Below are 18,644 nucleotides of genomic sequence, written 5' to 3'. Positions count from 1 at the left end.
CTTCCCAGCCTTTGTTTACCGACGGACTTTGCCTTGTTTCCCAGGACTAATCCTTGCCTTGTTTCACGGATTTTACCAAGTTATTCCACGGACCTTGTTCTTGTTCTTAGTTACCTTGTTCCACGTTCAAGCCTTGTTTCAAGTATCAAGTTAATTCCTAGCCACGCTCAAGTTTTATGGACTAAGGACCTTGTCATCTCCCCTCACTTTGCTTGGCAAAGTGAGTGTTTCGGTTATTGGATTACAACTTTGGACCTTAATATTTCTTATTGGACATTGCTTTTTTGGACTAATTCTGACCTTTCCTGAAGGGTCTAATTCTGGACTATTTTCTATACTTGTTTTTATTAACTTTATATATTCCTTCAATAAAGATATTAGTTAGATTCTGGCCTCTGTGTATGGTTATTGGTGCCTCTGCCGCCTGGGTCGTGACAGTTTGACTCCGCCACCCATAAGCACCAACTAACCGAGGCCAGGATGTCTACCGGAGCCGCGCCGGCTGGACAGCCGCTCAGCTACACCATCAGCAAGGACGAAGTGGACCGCATCCGTGACAGACTCAACGCGCAGGATGGAGAAATAAAAGGGTTGAGGGAGCGCGGAGTTCGCCTCCCGGCCATGGCGTTGCCTACCAAGTTTTCTGGAGAAGCTGCTAAGGTTCATGTTTTCCGCCGCCAATGTCAAGCTTATCTAGAGGCCCGTGATGCCGAGTTTCCCCAAGAAGACATCAAGGTGGCGTGGGTCTACAGTCTTCTAGACGGACCAGCGGCTAGCTGGGCGACGGCCCTGTTTGATCAAGCCTCCCCCCACCTAAGTTCAGCACAACGCTTCTTGGATCACCTTAAGGAGACCTGGGGAATCGAGGACAATTTGGAGGCAGCCGGTCACAAACTCCGGCGCCTCCTTCAAGGAGACAGACCCATGTCTCAGTACATAGCCGAGTTCCGCGTGCTGGCCCACAACACCGGCTGGAACGATGTAGCCCTCAGAGGACAATTTCGGGAGGGTCTCAACATTGAAATGCTGGAAGAAATCTCCAAGGTGGATCCTCCCCAGACCCTCGAGGCACTCATTGATCAATGTTTACGGGCTGAAGTCATGATTGCCAACAGGAAACAATGGGTTCGAGGCCAGGGCGGTAGAGCCGGGGCAAAACCCCCCGCTCCCGCCAGTGTTCAGCCACGTCCGGTGTGGAGACCCCCGCCGCCAACCCCATACCCCAGAGGAGGCGAGGAGGTGCCGATGCAGTTGGGCAATGTGCGTCCCAGACTAGATGCCGCCGAGAAGGCCCGTCGTCAACGCTTGAACCTCTGCTGGTACTGCGGGAACGGGGGCCACTTCGCCAGAGAGTGCCCAGCCAAAGGGAAGCCTGCCGCCCGTCTTGCGGCGGCGTCCTCCACGGAGTCGAAGGCGTCTGAGCCGACTGGCACACAGCCGGCGGGGGAAGCCAACGACCGGGTGTAGAGAGGCTCGCCAACCCGGTCAAAAAATCCATCCAAGAGCCGCCAACCGGGGTCCTGTTCCTTCTCGTGGTCACATTATGGTCAGCAAAAAGGGGACCCGTCATGATCCACGCCATGATAGACTCTGGAGCTACCAACAATTTCATCGATAGAGAGTATGCCGACTCTCTGGGATTACAATATCATGATTTCAAGAATGCCCGTGTGGTGCAAGCCATAGACGGCCGTCCCCTCAAGACGGGCCCCGTAAGCCAGTGGTCGGAACCCACCAGGATGTGGATAAGGGAACATATGGAAGAGATTTCCTTCTTTGTTACCGAGGTTCCCCATTTCCCTGTGATTTTGGGAATTCCATGGCTGACACTCCACGACCCTAACATCTCCTGGTCCAACAGAGAACTGCAGTTTGCTTCACCGTACTGCCAAAACCATTGCCTCGTAGCCAAGGTATGCCATGCCACAGACTCCGAGCCCATCATCACCTTGCCAAAGAAGTACTCCGAGTATTGGGATGTATTCAATGAGAAAGAAGCCGAAAAATTACCCCCACATAGACCTTATGACTGTGCCATTGACTTGGTGGAGGGGGCCCCGATCCCGCGAGGGCATCTCTACTCCCTGACTGAACCAGAGCAAGAAGCTCTCAGGGAATTCTTAGAGACAAACCTTCGCAAGGGGTTCATCAGACCCTCTCAATCCCCAGCCGCCTCCCCAGTGATGTTTGTGAAGAAGAAGTCAGGGGAATTACGCTTGGTGGTGGACTACAGAGCATTGAACAATATCACCAAGCGGAACAGCTATCCCCTGCCCTTAATCTCGGATCTACTGGACCGACTTCGAGGAGCCAAGGTCTACACCAAGCTGGATCTTCGGGGGGCTTATAATCTAGTTCGCATCAGAGAAGGGGACGAGTGGAAGACCGCCTTCCAGACTAAATTCGGATTATTCGAGTCCCGAGTTATGAATTTCGGTTTATGCGGAGCTCCCGCAACGTTCCAGCATTTTGTCAACGATATTTTTCAGGACTATCTAGACAGATTCTTGATAATCTACCTGGACGATTTTTTGGTGTTTTCCAGATCACAATCAGAACATGAGAACCACGTCAAAATGGTGTTGCAACGACTGCGGGATCATGGACTTTATGCCAAGCTAGAAAAATGCGCTTTTGATCTACAAGAGGTAGATTTCCTTGGCTACCGCATCTCGCCTCTAGGGCTTTCCATGGATCCAGCCAAAGTTTCAGCAGTATTGGAATGGCGGGCGCCAACTAACAAGAAAGAGGTGCAGCGTTTCTTGGGGTTCGCGAACTACTACCGCAAGTTCATTCCAGATTTTGCCCGCTGGTCCGACCCCATCACTAGCTGCATCCGTGGAAAGCAGCCTTTCCGCTGGACTGATCAAGCAGAGAAAGGGTTCCAGCAACTGAAGAAACTATTCACCTCCCAGCCAATTCTACAGCACCCAAATCCTGGAACCCCTTTTGTGGTGCAAGCGGACGCCTCTGATGTGGCAATTGGGGCTGTACTCTTACAACCGGTGGGAGATCACCTCCACCCCTGTGCCTTTTATTCTCGTCAACTAACCACACCAGAGAGGAATTACACCATTTGGGAAAAAGAACTACTGGCCATAAAGGCAGCCTTTGAAACTTGGAGACATTGGCTAGAAGGGGCCAAATTCCCCATTGAAGTCCACACTGATCATCGTAATCTAGAACATCTAAGAACTGCCCGCAAACTAAATCAGAGGCAGCAACGTTGGGCTTTATTCTTTGAACGTTTCAACTTCCAGATCCATTATGTGACCCCAGCTCAAACCAAGCAAGCAGACGCCCTGTCACGTAAACCGGAATACGCTGCAGGACGCAAGGAGACCTTTGAATCCCAACTGCTACAACCTGAGAACTTTGCCACGCTCACAGTGGGGAACACCAAATCCAGTCCCATTGGTTCAACTTCCCCTACTCCAGGACCCATCTGTGCTCAAGAAATCAGGGCTAGTCAGCAAGCAGATGCCTGGGCGCAGGACCAACTTCGCCAAGGTCTGCATTTTCCCTTTTCGCTTAAAGATGGGCTGCTCTGCTATAGAAATCATGTTTATATCCCACCCGGACCGGGCAGGGAAAAAGCGCTTCGTCTGTGTCATGACTGCAAACCAGCAGGACACTTCGGACTATTTAAAACCATGCATTTGATCCTAAGAGATTTTTGGTGGCCCAAGATCCGCAAGGATGTGGAAAAATATGTCAACACCTGCCCAGTATGCCAGCGCTCCAAGATACGAAGGGAGAAGCCCTCAGGGCTTTTGCACCCCCTTCCTACCCCATCTCGCCCATGGGAAATAATTTCCGCGGATTTCATCACTGACCTACCACCTTCCTGTGGATTCACCACGATCTTAGTGGTGGTGGACCTATTCACCAAGTTAGCCCATTTCATTCCCTGCGAAGGCCTCCCCACGGCCAAAGAAACTGCGGATCTATTTCTTCAGCATGTTTTCAGACTACATGGATTGCCCAAGAGTTTAGTCACAGACCGTGGATCTCAATTCACCTCTCGTTTTTGGAAGGCACTACAAAAACTACTGGGCATAGACTCTCGCTTATCTTCAGCTCATCATCCCCAAACAGATGGGCAAACGGAGCGCACCAATGCCACTTTGGAGCAGTATCTTCGCTGTTATGTAAACTACCAACAGGACAATTGGGCTTCTCTGTTACCACTGTCTGAGTTTGCCTACAATAATGGAGTTCAAGCTTCTACAAAAGAAACGCCGTTCTTTGCAAACTACGGTTTCCATCCACGTTTCTTTCCCCCTGTCATTGAAACTTCAGAAGTTCCCGCAGCAGAGGATTGGCTGCAGGAACTCACAGCGGTGCAACAACTTTTGCTCCAGCAACTGGACCAAGCCAAGGAGGACTATAAACGCCACGCTGACAAACACCGCCAGCCGGGCCCCGAAATCAAGGTAGGAGATCGGGTTTTTCTGTCCACTCGCTTTCTGCCCTCCCACCGCCCATGCCGGAAGTTAGATGCCCGCTTCATTGGCCCCTATCCAGTGGTGGCGCAATTAAACCCCGTGACTTTCAAACTCCAACTTCCGCGTTCAATGCGCATTCACCCAGTGTTTCACCGTTCCCTGCTCCTTCCGGCGGATGGTGTGCGTCCTGATACAGACCAACCGGCCCCCCCTCCTGTTTTGATGAATGGGGAGGAGGAGTTCGAGGTTGAGGACATTTTGGATTCTCGCTTTCATCGCCGCCGCCTACAATATCTCATTGACTGGGTGGGTTTTGGGCCTGAGGAACGCTCTTGGGAAGACGCCTCCACAGTCCATGCTCCTGATCTAACCCGTCGCTTCCATCTGACCTATCCCACCAAACCGCGACCTCGCGCCTCGGGGAGAGGACCCCAGTTTGGGAGGGGCCCTGAGGAGGGGGATAGTGTGATGAACCATGGGCCTTGTAGTCCTGCTCAGGACATTGTAATCCCTGATGAAGATGAAAACTTGGGTTTTTTACCTTCCCAGTCTGAACTGGATTCCTCTCAGCCAGATCCTTCCCAGGCAGATCTGGAAACCTTGCACCTGCAAGAAAGTTGTGCCCCAGAAGTATGTCAAACAACCCCAGAGCCTACTTCTCCCGTGTTCTTGCGCCGGGAGTTTTGTAAACAACAGAGAAGTTTGGATTCAGCTTCGCGCAGGAGTGCGAGGATAGCAGCTAAGAATGTTGCCAATTAACATTGGTTCTCGTGAGAATCTTTAAGGAGTTTAACATCTGGTCTCAGAGTTTAGCTTTCGTTTCTGATTCCCAGAGAACCGCTTTGGTGAGAAAGTTGGACTCTATATAGGTGTTTTGCCCGCGTAGCAACTTCGCGGAGTCAATTCGTCAGCCTACGGAGCGAGTTGTGTCTGGACAGCGCGCTCCGATTCAAGCCTCGCTTCAGCTCAAGCCTTGCCTTGCTATCCAGCCTTCGCCTTGCTTCCCAGCCTTTGTTTACCGACGGACTTTGCCTTGTTTCCCAGGACTAATCCTTGCCTTGTTTCACGGATTTTACCAAGTTATTCCACGGACCTTGTTCTTGTTCTTAGTTACCTTGTTCCACGTTCAAGCCTTGTTTCAAGTATCAAGTTAATTCCTAGCCACGCTCAAGTTTTATGGACTAAGGACCTTGTCATCTCCCCTCACTTTGCTTGGCAAAGTGAGTGTTTCGGTTATTGGATTACAACTTTGGACCTTAATATTTCTTATTGGACATTGCTTTTTTGGACTAATTCTGACCTTTCCTGAAGGGTCTAATTCTGGACTATTTTCTATACTTGTTTTTATTAACTTTATATATTCCTTCAATAAAGATATTAGTTAGATTCTGGCCTCTGTGTATGGTTATTGGTGCCTCTGCCGCCTGGGTCGTGACACTTGGACATCTCAGCGGCTTTCGATACCATCGATCATGGTATCCTTCTGGGACGACTCTCTGGGATGGGTCTCGGGGGCACGGTTTTGTCGTGGCTCCGATCCTTCCTGGAGGGTCGATCCCAGATGGTGAAGCTGGGAGACGCCTGCTCGGACCCCTGGCCTTTGAGCTGTGGGGTCCCGCAAGGCTCTACTCTGTCTCCCATGCTCTTTAACATCTACATGAAACCGCTGGGAGAGGTCATCCGGAGTTTTGGAGTTGGGTGTCACCTCTATGCAGATGACGCACAACTCTACTACTCCTTTCCACCTAATTCCAAGGAGGCCTCTCGGGTGCTGGACGAGTGCCTGGCCGCTGTGTCTATCTGGATGAGGAGGAACAAGCTGAAGATCAATCCCGACAAGACAGAGGTCCTCCTGGTCGATCGTAATCCTGACCGGGGTATAGGGTGGCAACCTGTGCTGGACGAGGTTACACTCCCCCTGAAGCCACAGGTCCGCAATCTGGGAGTCCTCTTGGATTCATCGCTTACGCTCGAGGCTCAGGCGTTGGCGGTGTCTGGGAGGGCCTTGGCACAATTGAGACTCGTGCGCCAACTGCGACCGTACCTCGCGAAGGCTGATCTGGCCGGGGTGGTCCATGCCTTGGTCACCTTCAGACTGGACTACTGTAATGCGCTCTACGTGGGGCTGCCCTTGAAAACGGCTCGGAAGTTCCAACTGGTCCAACGAGCGGCAGCCAGGATGTTAACTGGGGCCTCTTACAGAGAGAGGTCAACCCTCCTGTTCAAGGAGCTCCACTGGCTGCCATTTATTTTCCGAGCCCAATTCAAGGTGCAGGTGCTTACCTACAAAGCCCTGAACGGTTTGGGACTGTGGGGACTTGATGTGGCAGAGGATGGAATCCCCTTCGAATCCCACCGCTGCCACCAATTGTAACGAGGTGAGGTGACAGGAATGTGTGTCAGAGATGGAACCCTTTTTAATCCCACACACACACACAGATACCACCACTTAATAAAGATGTTTTGTGAGAGATGATGTTAATTAATGATTTGTTGGATTATCTTCTTCGCTGCCACCAATGGAAGAGACGTCAGGCAGATGGTACTGGTTCTTATAAGCTTTCTCTATTTGTTCCACTTCAGGTGTTGATGTTACTTAACTTAATATAAGAGTATGACAGAGGCTTGATTTGAATAAAATCAAAACAAGTTTATTGCAGGTACAGAGCTTGATGGTTTCAGATAACTTGGTAAAGGCACTTCGCTTAATGGTTACAAACGGTTATGAGGTGGTTAAACTTTCAAAATACTTCTTTCTTTAAGTTACACTAAACCCTGATCCTACTGGATCCCCTGGGATTAATGTCCCCTAATCCACAGACTCTACAACTGACCCTAGACAAATCACCTAACTTGCCTAGTCTGGTCTATCCTAAATCTGACTCAAATCTCTCTATTTAAGTCAGCCTGATTCTCCACACAAGAATCAGATCCTTCTCTATGACTAGAGAATCACCAACTGCTGGGTTTTAAAATATTCCCCCTTCTCCTTTCCAGGCGGCGGTTGGCTCCGCCCCTGTTGCTATGGTAACCTGTTCTAGCACTCTAAGATGGCTACCTTCCCCCATACATATTGTCAACTTAAATACTCACCATTTTAACTTAGCCAAACCTGGCTGTTTAACCAAAATCAAATACACATATCATCTATAAACAAAATATAATTATACACTTCTTCACAGGGACCATCCTACCTCCGTGACCACATCTCCGTCTACGAACCCACGCGTTCACTTCGGTCATCTGGAGAGGCCCTGCTCGTGATCCCACCTGCGTCGCAAGCGCGGTTGGTGGGAACACGAGACAGGGCCTTCTCTGTGGTGGCCCCCCGACTCTGGAACACCCTCCCCAAGGATCTCAGACAGGCCCCTACATTGGCAGTCTTCAGAAAGAACTTGAAGACCTGGCTGTTCCAATGTGCCTTCCCAGATTAATAGGAAATCTCCAATACCAAGTCCTATAAGCACTTTATTAGAACTTAGATTGCATATCGCACCCTGCACTTGCCCTATAAGCCTTATATATCACCTGTCACATCAGCACTTTTAATCTTGTACCCATTACTCTGGCCCGGCCCAGTTTTATTGTGTTTTAGCGTATTGTTTACTGCTTGTTGTTTATACTGTTTTAATTGTTTTAATTTGCCTTTTGTTTTGTATTGTTATATTGTGTGTTGAGGCCTTGGCCTTTGTAAGCCGCATCGAGTCCTTTGGGAGATGCTAGCGGGGTACAAATAAAGTTTAATAATAATAATAATAATTATTATTATTTTGCCAGCAGAAAACAAGTATGTCCCCTGAATAATGTGTAATAAAACCTTTTCTTCTTTTTGTTTACAGGAAAACTACACAAAATGTTATCCCGGTTAAGAATAGCTGGTGCTCCTTGCATCTTGGCATGTCGTGGATTCCACACAAAAGAAAAGGGCAAGCTCTTATTGTTGAACCCCAGAACAAATAAGGTTAGTTATATTGAGGAATGGCATTCCACATTTTGAATCAGTAACAAGGTTGTCTTAATGCAGCCTGACACTTGCTACAGAAGTATGGTCTTTTTATGTTGAATGCCAAAAACCAACTGAGATAGGAGAGCTCTTATGCTGAACAAAGCCAGAAGGACCTCATTTAACCTTGAATACTTTTATTAGCTTAATTGGAATGCAGCCGTATCGCTTTTTGCGATATTGAGTAGAGCCTCTTAGCAGTGAGCATAATAGAGAATAATATATTGTACTTGTGTTAGTGAAGCAACTGATTACTAAACTGTGTGTTTCCATGGGATGTTTAATAGCTCAGCTAACAAAGAGGCTTAAAACACAGCTTCTTTGAGGGATTGCCATATGTTTGGTTATGAAAAAACCTTCCATTTCAGCAGGCTGAGAGAAGGTATCTGGGGGTCCATATACACTGACCATGTAATACAGTTTCAAACTGCATTATATGGTAGTGTAGATGAAGGTGCAAGCAAGTGTAGATGAAGCCTGAGGTACTTGAAGGCAGGTACAGTGTCTGTAGGGAGGATTTATCGCAAGCAGTGGACTGAGAAAGAAAAACACACAGGGAAAGAACTGAATAGCAAGGGAATCGAGATAAAAGCTACTAATGACAACTGAGGTCTTGGAGGTCTGATCAATTGCACCTTTTGTCTAGCATTGGCAAAGATAAGAGGTGGATTGTGAGAAGAATGAAGCAATGAGGGACTCTGGAATTTGGCCAGAGGAGCCCAGGACAGGCCTACTTTCAGAGAAAACTGTCAGAGTTATGTCCAGCTACTGGAGATCCCAAGCCAAGTCTCTTCAATCCCCAGTTGTCAAGCTAGAGGCGGGAGAAGAAGGCAAGAGATACGTGGGCTGGGAAATCTATGCTTATCCACAGTTGTTGGGGCTGATTGTACTGTTATATTGCAGCTGATCATGTAGATGGCTTAAATATAGGATGTGAACTTCAGCCATTTATCTTACTTTGAAATAGAACTGATAAGCAATGCAGGGAATGAGTCAGGTAAGCTGATGGTACTATAGCTGTATTTCAGCAACAGAGAGTTAAACTGTTGATATGGTATATACTCTATTAGGTACAGCTTCTTTTAGGTCCATATTCTTAAAAAACATAATGTTCTTTCAGATATTTTCATTTTTGTAATTAAGATAAAAAACCCCTATATCTGGTGGGGTGATATGTTCTTCACTGAAGCACAGTTGTCTGAAACTGTAGGTGACTGAATGCCATTAGATTTGACTTCCAGTCCCCATATACCATGGAGTTGTGTTGGAAGACTGAGAGATACTGGAGGGGTGTCCTCTCTAACAATGCGCTAGTGGTTCTCAACCTGGGGTTCCCAGATGTTTTTGGCCTTCAACTCCCAGAAATCCTAACAGCTGGTACCCTGGCTTGGGTTTCTGGGAATTGTAGGCCAAAAACATCTGGGAACCCCAGGTTGAAAACCACTGTGCTAGATCCTTCAACATAATTTTGATAACTTCCTGGGGAAGCATATAATAGAACTGTATTAAGGACATAGCAAATTCCCAGAGAGGCCATTTCCCGCAAAGTTAAGTAAGTGACTATTTGCCACTATGGGAGTCTTATGATGTAAGGGAAGTAAAATGCTGTTATTGTCACATTATTACAGATATTGCAATAAATAATTTCCTTGGAACATATTTGCATATAACACTGAATTCTAAATCAGATACAGTTATTTCAGTCATTTATAGATTTTCTGGAAATTTTCCAGTTCTTGTTGGAAACCCCAGCTCACTGGCTGTACCCAGGCATTTTGGTAGAGGTTAACTCATGCAGTCCACAGCTCTCTCTACAAGTTCCTTGTCAAATTGGCACCTGAATAGAGTTTATTGTACCCTGTGGGCTGATTTCCTCTCACTCCAGAGCATTCTGCTGATAGAGGAAATAAGGAATGATGTACTGTAATCAGAAGACACCAAGGTCACTGCCCGGTTTATTGTTCATCTTGGCACTTGTTTTATTGAAACTGAGTTGTAAGAGGATTAAGGATGCTAAGTGAAAGTCCAGGCAGATAGATGTAACAGAGCGGCAGGGAGCAGCTAGATTGGTGAGGGATTGCGGCAAGAAAGGTGATATAAAAGGCCACATATTCTTATCTCCTTGCAAATGATTAGCCCTTTCAGTAGTAATATTCACATACTACATTTTACACGGGCTGTCATAGCAAACCCTAACCTGTCTATCTGGAACACAGTACCTTCAAAGAAGAGGAAACGTCCGAGTATCTTTGAATATCTAAAGAACACGTTGTAGATGAAATCCAAGATTAATACTCCAGATCACTTTTTCTGTAGGAGCACAGCTTGTTTCACAAAGGCTAAGCCTTGTCCTGCATGATTACAGACATAAAACACACACACACACACACACACACACACACACACACACACACACACACACACCAGCTCAGGAAATGAAAGGCATTAAAAAGAAGTTTGGCTCGTTGAGATCCAATTTTATTTTGTTAAAAAAACAAAAGGGTGAAACCTTTTATGAAAAGCACTGAGTATGGTTGGCTGGGTTAGTTAGTTGACTATTATTAGTAAGTAAAACAGGGTCATGTTTTCATTTCCCTTCAGACATTTACGTAAAAGAAGACTTAGAGGGAGGCTGGGGAACAGCAATAGAAGGATGCTGTAACTTCCATATACTGCTTGTGAGATTTACATATTCATCTGTTTGGTCACTGTAAATAAAAAGAGAATGCTAGACAAGCTAAGCCTTGGCCTGCTTCTGCAGAATTGCTGTTGTGTTTTTCTTGGAATGCAACATTTTAGTGCATCTTATTAGATTTAATATTCGTAATAAATTAATAAATGAAATTGGTCTTCCCTATTCCTGATTGAATATATATATTCCAGGTACAGTAGAGTCTCACTTATCCAACGTTCTGGATTATCCAACGCATTTTTGTAGTCAATGTTTTCAATGCATTGTGATATTTTGGTGCTAAATTCGTAAATACAGTAATTACTACATAGCATTAATGTGTCATGAACTACTTTTTCTGTCAAATTTGTTGTATAACATGATGTTTTGGTGCTTAATTTGTAAAATCATAACATATTTTGATGTTTATTAGGCTTTTCCTTAATCTCTCCTTATTATCCAACATATTTGCTTATCCAACGTTCTGCCGGCCCGTTTATGTTGGATAAGTGAGACTCTACTGTACTTTTAAAAAGTGGATAACAAACTCTACCTGCATTCAGAATTAGTGACCTTTTAGAACTACAATTCCCAGAATCCCCCACTGGGGAGGATTTTTGGAGATTCAGTTCAAACAAGTCACATTTTCAAACTTGGTACAGGGTTTCCTTCTGTTTCACATACATTCATTCTCACGTCCGTCCCATCCTGTGTCTGTAGCCACTTTGATTTTCCTCAAAGCCATTTCTGTTAAAAATACTAAGAGAACATTGGTTATCTTCATTGCAGAAAATTCCCCCTTCTGTCTTCATGTAGAGCATATGTTGAGTATATATCATTGCGAATCCCTCTGCTGTTCTTAGTTCTTTGCCTGCCCTATCTGAGCAAATAAGCAGTGAAAGGAGCAGCAACCATGCCAACATTGCTGAAACTACGATTCCCAGAACACTTCTGGAAGTGTCACAGTTTGGACCCCGGGGACCAAGCAAGTGCAATAAAAAGCTTAAGAGGTGGAAGCACTGCTTTATCTTCCTGAAATCCAGAATTAGCACTACTAGACCTAATGTGTAGCCTTTGCTTTTTCTGTCTTTCTTCCAGGGCATGGCTTTTACATTAAAAGAACGGCAAATGCTTGGGCTCCAAGGACTTCTACCTCCAAAGATAGAGACGCAAGACATCCAGGCCTTACGTTTCCATAAAAACGTGTCAAAAATGACCGATCCTTTACAAAAGTAAGAATGCATTGGCAGAAGCGCACTCTTTTAATTTTATTTTCAAAATGCATTCTTGCAATTTGGATAAGATATTGTTCTAATTGTGATGTGGGGAAGTGCTGCAGATTTCACAAGATGAAGAAAAGGTGTCCTTAATCTCATAAGGAAATTTGCAGATAATTTCATATGGGGGCAGCCAATATGGAGCCAGTTTGGGAAGTCGTGGAGAGAAAAGGGGAAGTGTCTGCTACATCTGTCTATGTTTCTCCTTATTGAAGCCTCCAAGATTGCTTTTCATTAGAAAATTAATATGGATACTAATGGCATGAGTGGATGACCAATCAATAATTTTTCCTCTTGAATATCAGTTCCTGAGTGTTAACAAACATCTAAAAACGTAAGTTCTCTCCACATCGTTTTATTTTCAGATACATCTATCTCATGGGAGTGCAGGAAAGGAATGAGAAGTTATTCTACAGGATACTGCAAGATGATATTGAGCAGTTAATGCCGATTGTTTATACCCCAACGGTGGGCCTAGCGTGTTCCCAGTATGGACATATCTTTAGGAGACCAAAGTAAGAACAGTTTTATATTATTATTATTATTATTATTATTATTATTATTATTGTATAAGTATCTATGGATCTTATTAGAAAGACAGCTGTCTCATTGCTAAAAGTCAAAATCTGTTATCTTTTACTTTGTTCATGTTAACTTGATAAACCACTTTGGAAGTTGTTGGCAGTATGTGTAATAACCAAATGTCTGCTGCCAAATAATCATTTACTTTTGTTCAAATTCACATCTGTATTGTGGCTCGCACAGCCCCTTTCTTGCCTCAGTTCTCTCCTTTTCTCTTCTCTGTAAACTTCCTTTTCTGCCTATCTTTTCTTTAGGTTTCTGTTTTACAGTCCAATGTGAAGAAAAAATATGTGAGTTTTTCCATTCTGATTTTTCTTACAGAGGATTGTTCATCGCCATAACAGATAGAGGCCATGTTAGGTCTATTGTGAACAACTGGCCAGAAAATGATGTGAAGGTACTGCTTTGATATTGTCTCTTATCCCTCCCCCCTTGTACGTGTGTGTGTTCTTTAAGGAAAGCTTAATTTCTTCAAGGGGAGATAATAGTAGCCTTTCTGACTGAGATCTCCCCTCCTGTAACACATGTGCCCCTCCTTAAAAGAGGCCAAAGAATGCATGTTTGGATGCATTTGGAGGCATAATTGGTGGTTTTTAGCGGTCCCTCGTTTTGGGGATTGTAACAAAGAGAGAAAACATCCTTGGTGGCCTTATATGGCCTACGGTCAACTTATGGCCCACTTTGTCCCTCCTCCCTACTGTGAAGGCTTTTCCCACCACAAATTCTTTTACTAGAAAAGTGCCTGTATGTCACCTCGGTGACATGAGGATCTTAGTATCTGAATTTGCCGGCATTGCACAGGAAGTCCACCACACTGGTCTCTAAAAAACCACTGTCTGAATAGGGCTGTTTTTAATATACATGGAAACATTGTTTAGTAGTGATCCCACCACTAGATAGGACAGGAACCCTAGCTAAGTTTAACGAGGACAATTACTCTTCTCTCTAAATACCACATATACTCGAGTATAAGCTGAGTTTTTCAGTCCTTTCTTAGGGCTGAAAAAGCTCCCCTCAGCTTATACTTGAGTGAGGGTCCTGGCCGGCTTATATTTGGGTCGGTTTATACACGAGTATATACAGTACATTTATTATTTTTCTCTATTATTACTGTTATTATTACATTTATTATTTTACTCTATTTATTGTTATTACATTTATTATTTTACTCTATTATTATTGGAAAGATGTAAGCACATTTATATTGAAGAAGGTTAGAATAATGATTGATCAGAGTTGGACAGTCTTATGTTAAATTACAGTTTTATGTAAATATTCAAAAACATTAAACCTACTGATGCCTCAATTCTGGTAATTTTATTGGTATCACTTTATTTATTTATTTTTTGAAATTTACCAGTACTTCTGCATTTCCCACCTTTTGCTTATACTCGAGTCAAAAAGTTGTCCCAGTTTTTTGTGGTAAAATTAGGTGCCTCGGCTTATATTCGGGTCAGCTTATACTCATGTACATATGGTACTACAGATGCAATTAGACTTTAGTCCTACTTGAAAGAAAATGACCATGTAAAATGTTTAACATAAGATCACTTTAACTTTGCATGCATACTGCTGATGATGGTACAGTTCCACTTTTCCCTTCAAGGCTGTCGTCGTCACAGATGGAGAACGGATCTTGGGTCTTGGCGATCTGGGTGTATATGGAATGGGAATTCCTGTTGGCAAACTCTGTTTATATACAGCGTGTGCAGGAATACATCCCGATAAGTGCCTGCCAGTGTGTATTGATGTCGGCACTGACAATCAGGTAAGCTACCATCTCTCCTTGGCCTCGCAAGGCACCACTTGGCACCTCTTGATCAATAACATCTATTATTCCCTTAACTATATTTGCCTGTATCTGTTGTAATTGTTGTAATCCACCTTGGGTGTCAAGGCAGGAAAACAGCTGGGATACAAATTAACTTCATTATCTTCATCAAAATCTATTTGTTGTTGCTTAGCAGTGGTCTAGTAACAAAAATGGGCAACAAATGCCATTCTTATGCTCTGCTTGGTTGTGGTATGTATTGTGCCCCAACCAAGCAAATCTGCAGAGATAAGCAGCCACTAACACTGGTGACCAGCTCAACCTAAAAAATTGAAACTTTGGAAATTTATAGAAACACAAAATAGGCCTGTCATTAATGTTTTCCCTGACTGACTGAGTATACTTTAAAGTCACCTATTGTCAGTTAAACAATAATGAAGAGCAATAATAGTGCAATACTGCACAAAAGTGATCAAAGAAGTAGAATGTGAATCCAAAATAAACCTGGCAGCAGAGTGTAACATATTTGAGGATATAAAACTAAATTAAAACGAATAGCAGGATTAAGTTCACAGGTTTAGAAGTGCTTTAAAATTATTTAAATGTCTCTCTAATGAACTCCAAGGAAGGGGCATAACATGAAAATGTGTTCTTTTAAATGCTATTTCTTTCCAATATTCCCTAGAAGTATTCTTAGAGCATTTTCAGACAGATTAATAAAAACTTTAAATCCAGGTAACATGATTCATTACTTTCTGCAGTTGTCTACATTTCCAGGGAATGTCATAGACTGAGTTGGCCATTTATGTCTTGATTTAGCAGCTTCCTTCTGTTCTTTTACTTCTCCTAGAATCTTCTTCAAGATCCGTTTTACATGGGACTCTACCAGAAACGAGACCGCTCACATCTCTATGATAACCTCATTGATGAGTTCATGGAAGCCATCGTAAGCAGGTATTAACCCTGAATCATTCAGTTGTACCCTTCCTGAATATGCAGTTGTACCAGTCAGAAACATCACTAGACAGTACTGGTGGATTAGACTCTTGGACTAATACAATACTTAAGGAAAAGAGTCACATAAAATTACTTGGCATTGGAAACAAAGCAAGTGGCTGTTTCCAAAGTTGTGTTAGGTAATTTATGAGCAATAGTGTTGGTGACACTTTCTATTATATTGGGGAACTACTGCTCCAAGGTCTTCTATGATGCTGCAGGGACTTTAGATATGTGTATGGAAGGGGGGACTTACTATCAGCAGGCAAATTGTTATTAATGTTACCTACTTGCAAGTAATTGGAGGATTTGGCAGATAAAAGCATCAAATCCAGTCTGATTTTGGAAGCTAAACAGGGTCAGCCCTGGTTAGTACTTGGATGGGAATCATCCAATGAATACCACGTGCTGTAGGCTATCTTTCAAAGGAAGAAATTGGCAAACTGCCTCTGAGTATTCCTTGCCTAAGAAAGCTATATGACATTCATAGGGTCATCATACATTGACTAGCAAATTGAAGACACATACACATATGTAGGTAAAGGTAAAGGTTTCCCCTGACGTTAAGTCCAGTCGTGTCCGACTCTGGGGGTTGGTGCTCATCTCCATTTCTAAGCCGAAGAGCCAGCGTTGTCCGTAGACACCTCCAAGGTCATGTGGCCGGCATGACTGCATGGAGCGCCGTTACCTTCCCGCTGGAGCAGTACCTATTGATCTACTCACATTTGCATGTTTTCGAACTGCTAGGTTGGCAGAAGTTGGAGCTAACAGGGGGGCTCACTCCACTCCCCGGATTTGAACCTGGGACCTTTTGGTCTGCAAGTTCAGCAGCTCAGCGCTTTAAAACACTGAGCCACAGGAGGCTCCTCATGTAAACATCCTTAAATAGAAAGACTTTTTCAAGCACCATGTGTTATCTGGAGTGCCTTCCCTGATTGCAATGTATCTTACTCTAAAGTAAGTGTGCATAGGCTAGATTGCAGGCAATCTTTGTCATTCCAGGGAGGGCTCAACAATTATTGTCTTGATATTTTTAAGACCTCATCAGTTGCTTCTGATTGATCATTCCTGGGGAGGCTCAGCTGCACAGGAGTCTTAGGGATCTAATTTTTTCAGATTATTCCTGGAGGGCAGCCTAGATTTAGCAAGAGCTCAATACCCCCGTCCCCTCATTCTGGGATCCATATGTTGTTATACATGCAAAATCCTAGTATATTTTGAAAATCAATGGTCCTTTGTAGCAGCACAACAGTACAAACAGTTCACTTTTTACATTTTGTTGCATTTCTAGGTATGGGCAAAACACCCTCATTCAGTTCGAAGATTTTGGCAACCATAATGCTTTCCGCTTCCTAAGGAAATATAGAGAAAAATACTGCACTTTCAATGATGATATCCAAGGTAAGTGGCTCCATTTGGTCTTCTTTTGCTTCTGTTTGGCTGGTTGGCTGCCTGTCCTTCTGATCATTCTCAAAAAAGCTTCTTTCTCTTCATAGGGACAGCTGCTGTAGCCTTAGCTGGATTGTTGGCAGCACAAAAAGTCACAGGCAACTCCATCTCAGAGCACCAGATCTTGTTCCTTGGCGCAGGAGAGGTGAGTTGTGCATTCAGAACAGGAGTGCAGCTCACTAGTGGCCTCCCAGTTGCAAAATGGGAATCATATATAGGAATGACTTCTGGGGTCAGGATATCTGAGAGGCTATCTTCTCCCATATGAACTGCCTAAAATCCAAGATCCTAGTAGAAGGCCTGCTGTATGTCCCACCACACTGTGTGGTAATTTTTTTATTAATCCTTTCATTTCCATGTTCTTCATAAATGATCCAAAACCCATGTATCCTGTAGGGTATGGTAACATATATGTTGGATACTTCAGGAACGCTGACCATTCCTCTCTTTGTGCACAGATAGTTACTGAGTGTAACCCAGATGCCGCTGTAGTGTGCTTTTGTAGGCAGTGTTATCTTTTAGAGAAACTGATCCATCATTACTTACATGTTTGTAAAAGCAAAGGAGTTATTCCTTATAGTTCAGTTTTGAAAGCCATTTGATCAACTGATTAAAAGGCCATTGTTTGACAGCTCTGCAGAATGTTATGTTTCCCAATGTTTTCTTGCTCTGTCAGGCTGCCCTCGGAATTGCCAATCTCATAGTCATGGCTATGGTGGAAAGTGGCATTTCAGCAGAAGAAGCTTACAAGAAAATATGGATGTTTGACAAATTCGGCTTACTGGTTCAGGTGAGGTTCAACAGTAGTTTGGAAGGTCTCAATCTAGTCCTCTTCCCACCACTTTTTTGTTTCTGTTCATTGATATTTTTTATTTTAATATTTCTAGGGACGAGAACAAACTGTGGATGTCAACCAAGAGCTCTTTACTCACCCAGCCCCAAGTGAGCTGCCAAAGAGCTTCTTGGAAGCAGTGAATCTACTTCAACCTTCTGCCATCATTGGTGAGTCTTTGTTGTTAGTCTGCTATAAATGCTGCAGAATTAGATAATGCTTTTAATTTTAAGTGCATGTGAAAGATTATTGTAGCCAGCCATATAATGATTGAGCATTAGCTTTTTGGGAGTTGCAACTTGCTTTTGCTGACTTGCACTGTCAATGGGACTAGAATCATAAAGTTGGAAGAGCCCACAAGATCCATCCAGTCCAAACCCGTGTCATGCAGGGATACACAGTTAAAGCATTCTTGACAAACAGCCATCTAGCCTCTGCTTAAAAATCTCCTCCATTACACTTTGAGGCAGCATATTCCACTTCTGAAAGCTCTTACTATCAGAAACTTTTTATAATGTTTATGTAGAATTTCTTTCCTGCCATTTGAATCTATTGCTCTCTGACCTCGTTTCCAGAGCAGCATGCTCCCACCTCAATATGATATCTCTCCACATA

At 44.0% G+C, this 18,644-nt stretch overlaps 1 protein-coding gene across 1 annotated transcript in view; it reads left to right on the top strand.

The window, feature by feature from the left end:
• The window catches only part of me2 (malic enzyme 2), a 47,461-nt gene that overhangs the window by 17,500 nt on the left and 11,317 nt on the right, over positions 1-18,644 (top strand). The window contains exons 2-11 of the mRNA XM_003227284.4: positions 8,288-8,409; positions 12,221-12,354; positions 12,765-12,914; positions 13,303-13,378; positions 14,588-14,749; positions 15,603-15,706; positions 17,040-17,149; positions 17,245-17,342; positions 17,874-17,987; positions 18,085-18,199. Coding sequence (XP_003227332.1) covers positions 8,302-8,409; positions 12,221-12,354; positions 12,765-12,914; positions 13,303-13,378; positions 14,588-14,749; positions 15,603-15,706; positions 17,040-17,149; positions 17,245-17,342; positions 17,874-17,987; positions 18,085-18,199 — 1,171 coding nt within the window. The 5' untranslated portion in view covers positions 8,288-8,301. The remainder of the gene's footprint in view (positions 1-8,287; positions 8,410-12,220; positions 12,355-12,764; positions 12,915-13,302; positions 13,379-14,587; positions 14,750-15,602; positions 15,707-17,039; positions 17,150-17,244; positions 17,343-17,873; positions 17,988-18,084; positions 18,200-18,644) is intronic.

This window comes from Anolis carolinensis, chromosome 2, assembly GCF_035594765.1.
Source record: "Anolis carolinensis isolate JA03-04 chromosome 2, rAnoCar3.1.pri, whole genome shotgun sequence".
Lineage (NCBI taxonomy): Eukaryota > Metazoa > Chordata > Lepidosauria > Squamata > Dactyloidae > Anolis > Anolis carolinensis.
This window is presented reverse-complemented; position numbering and strand designations above follow the sequence as displayed.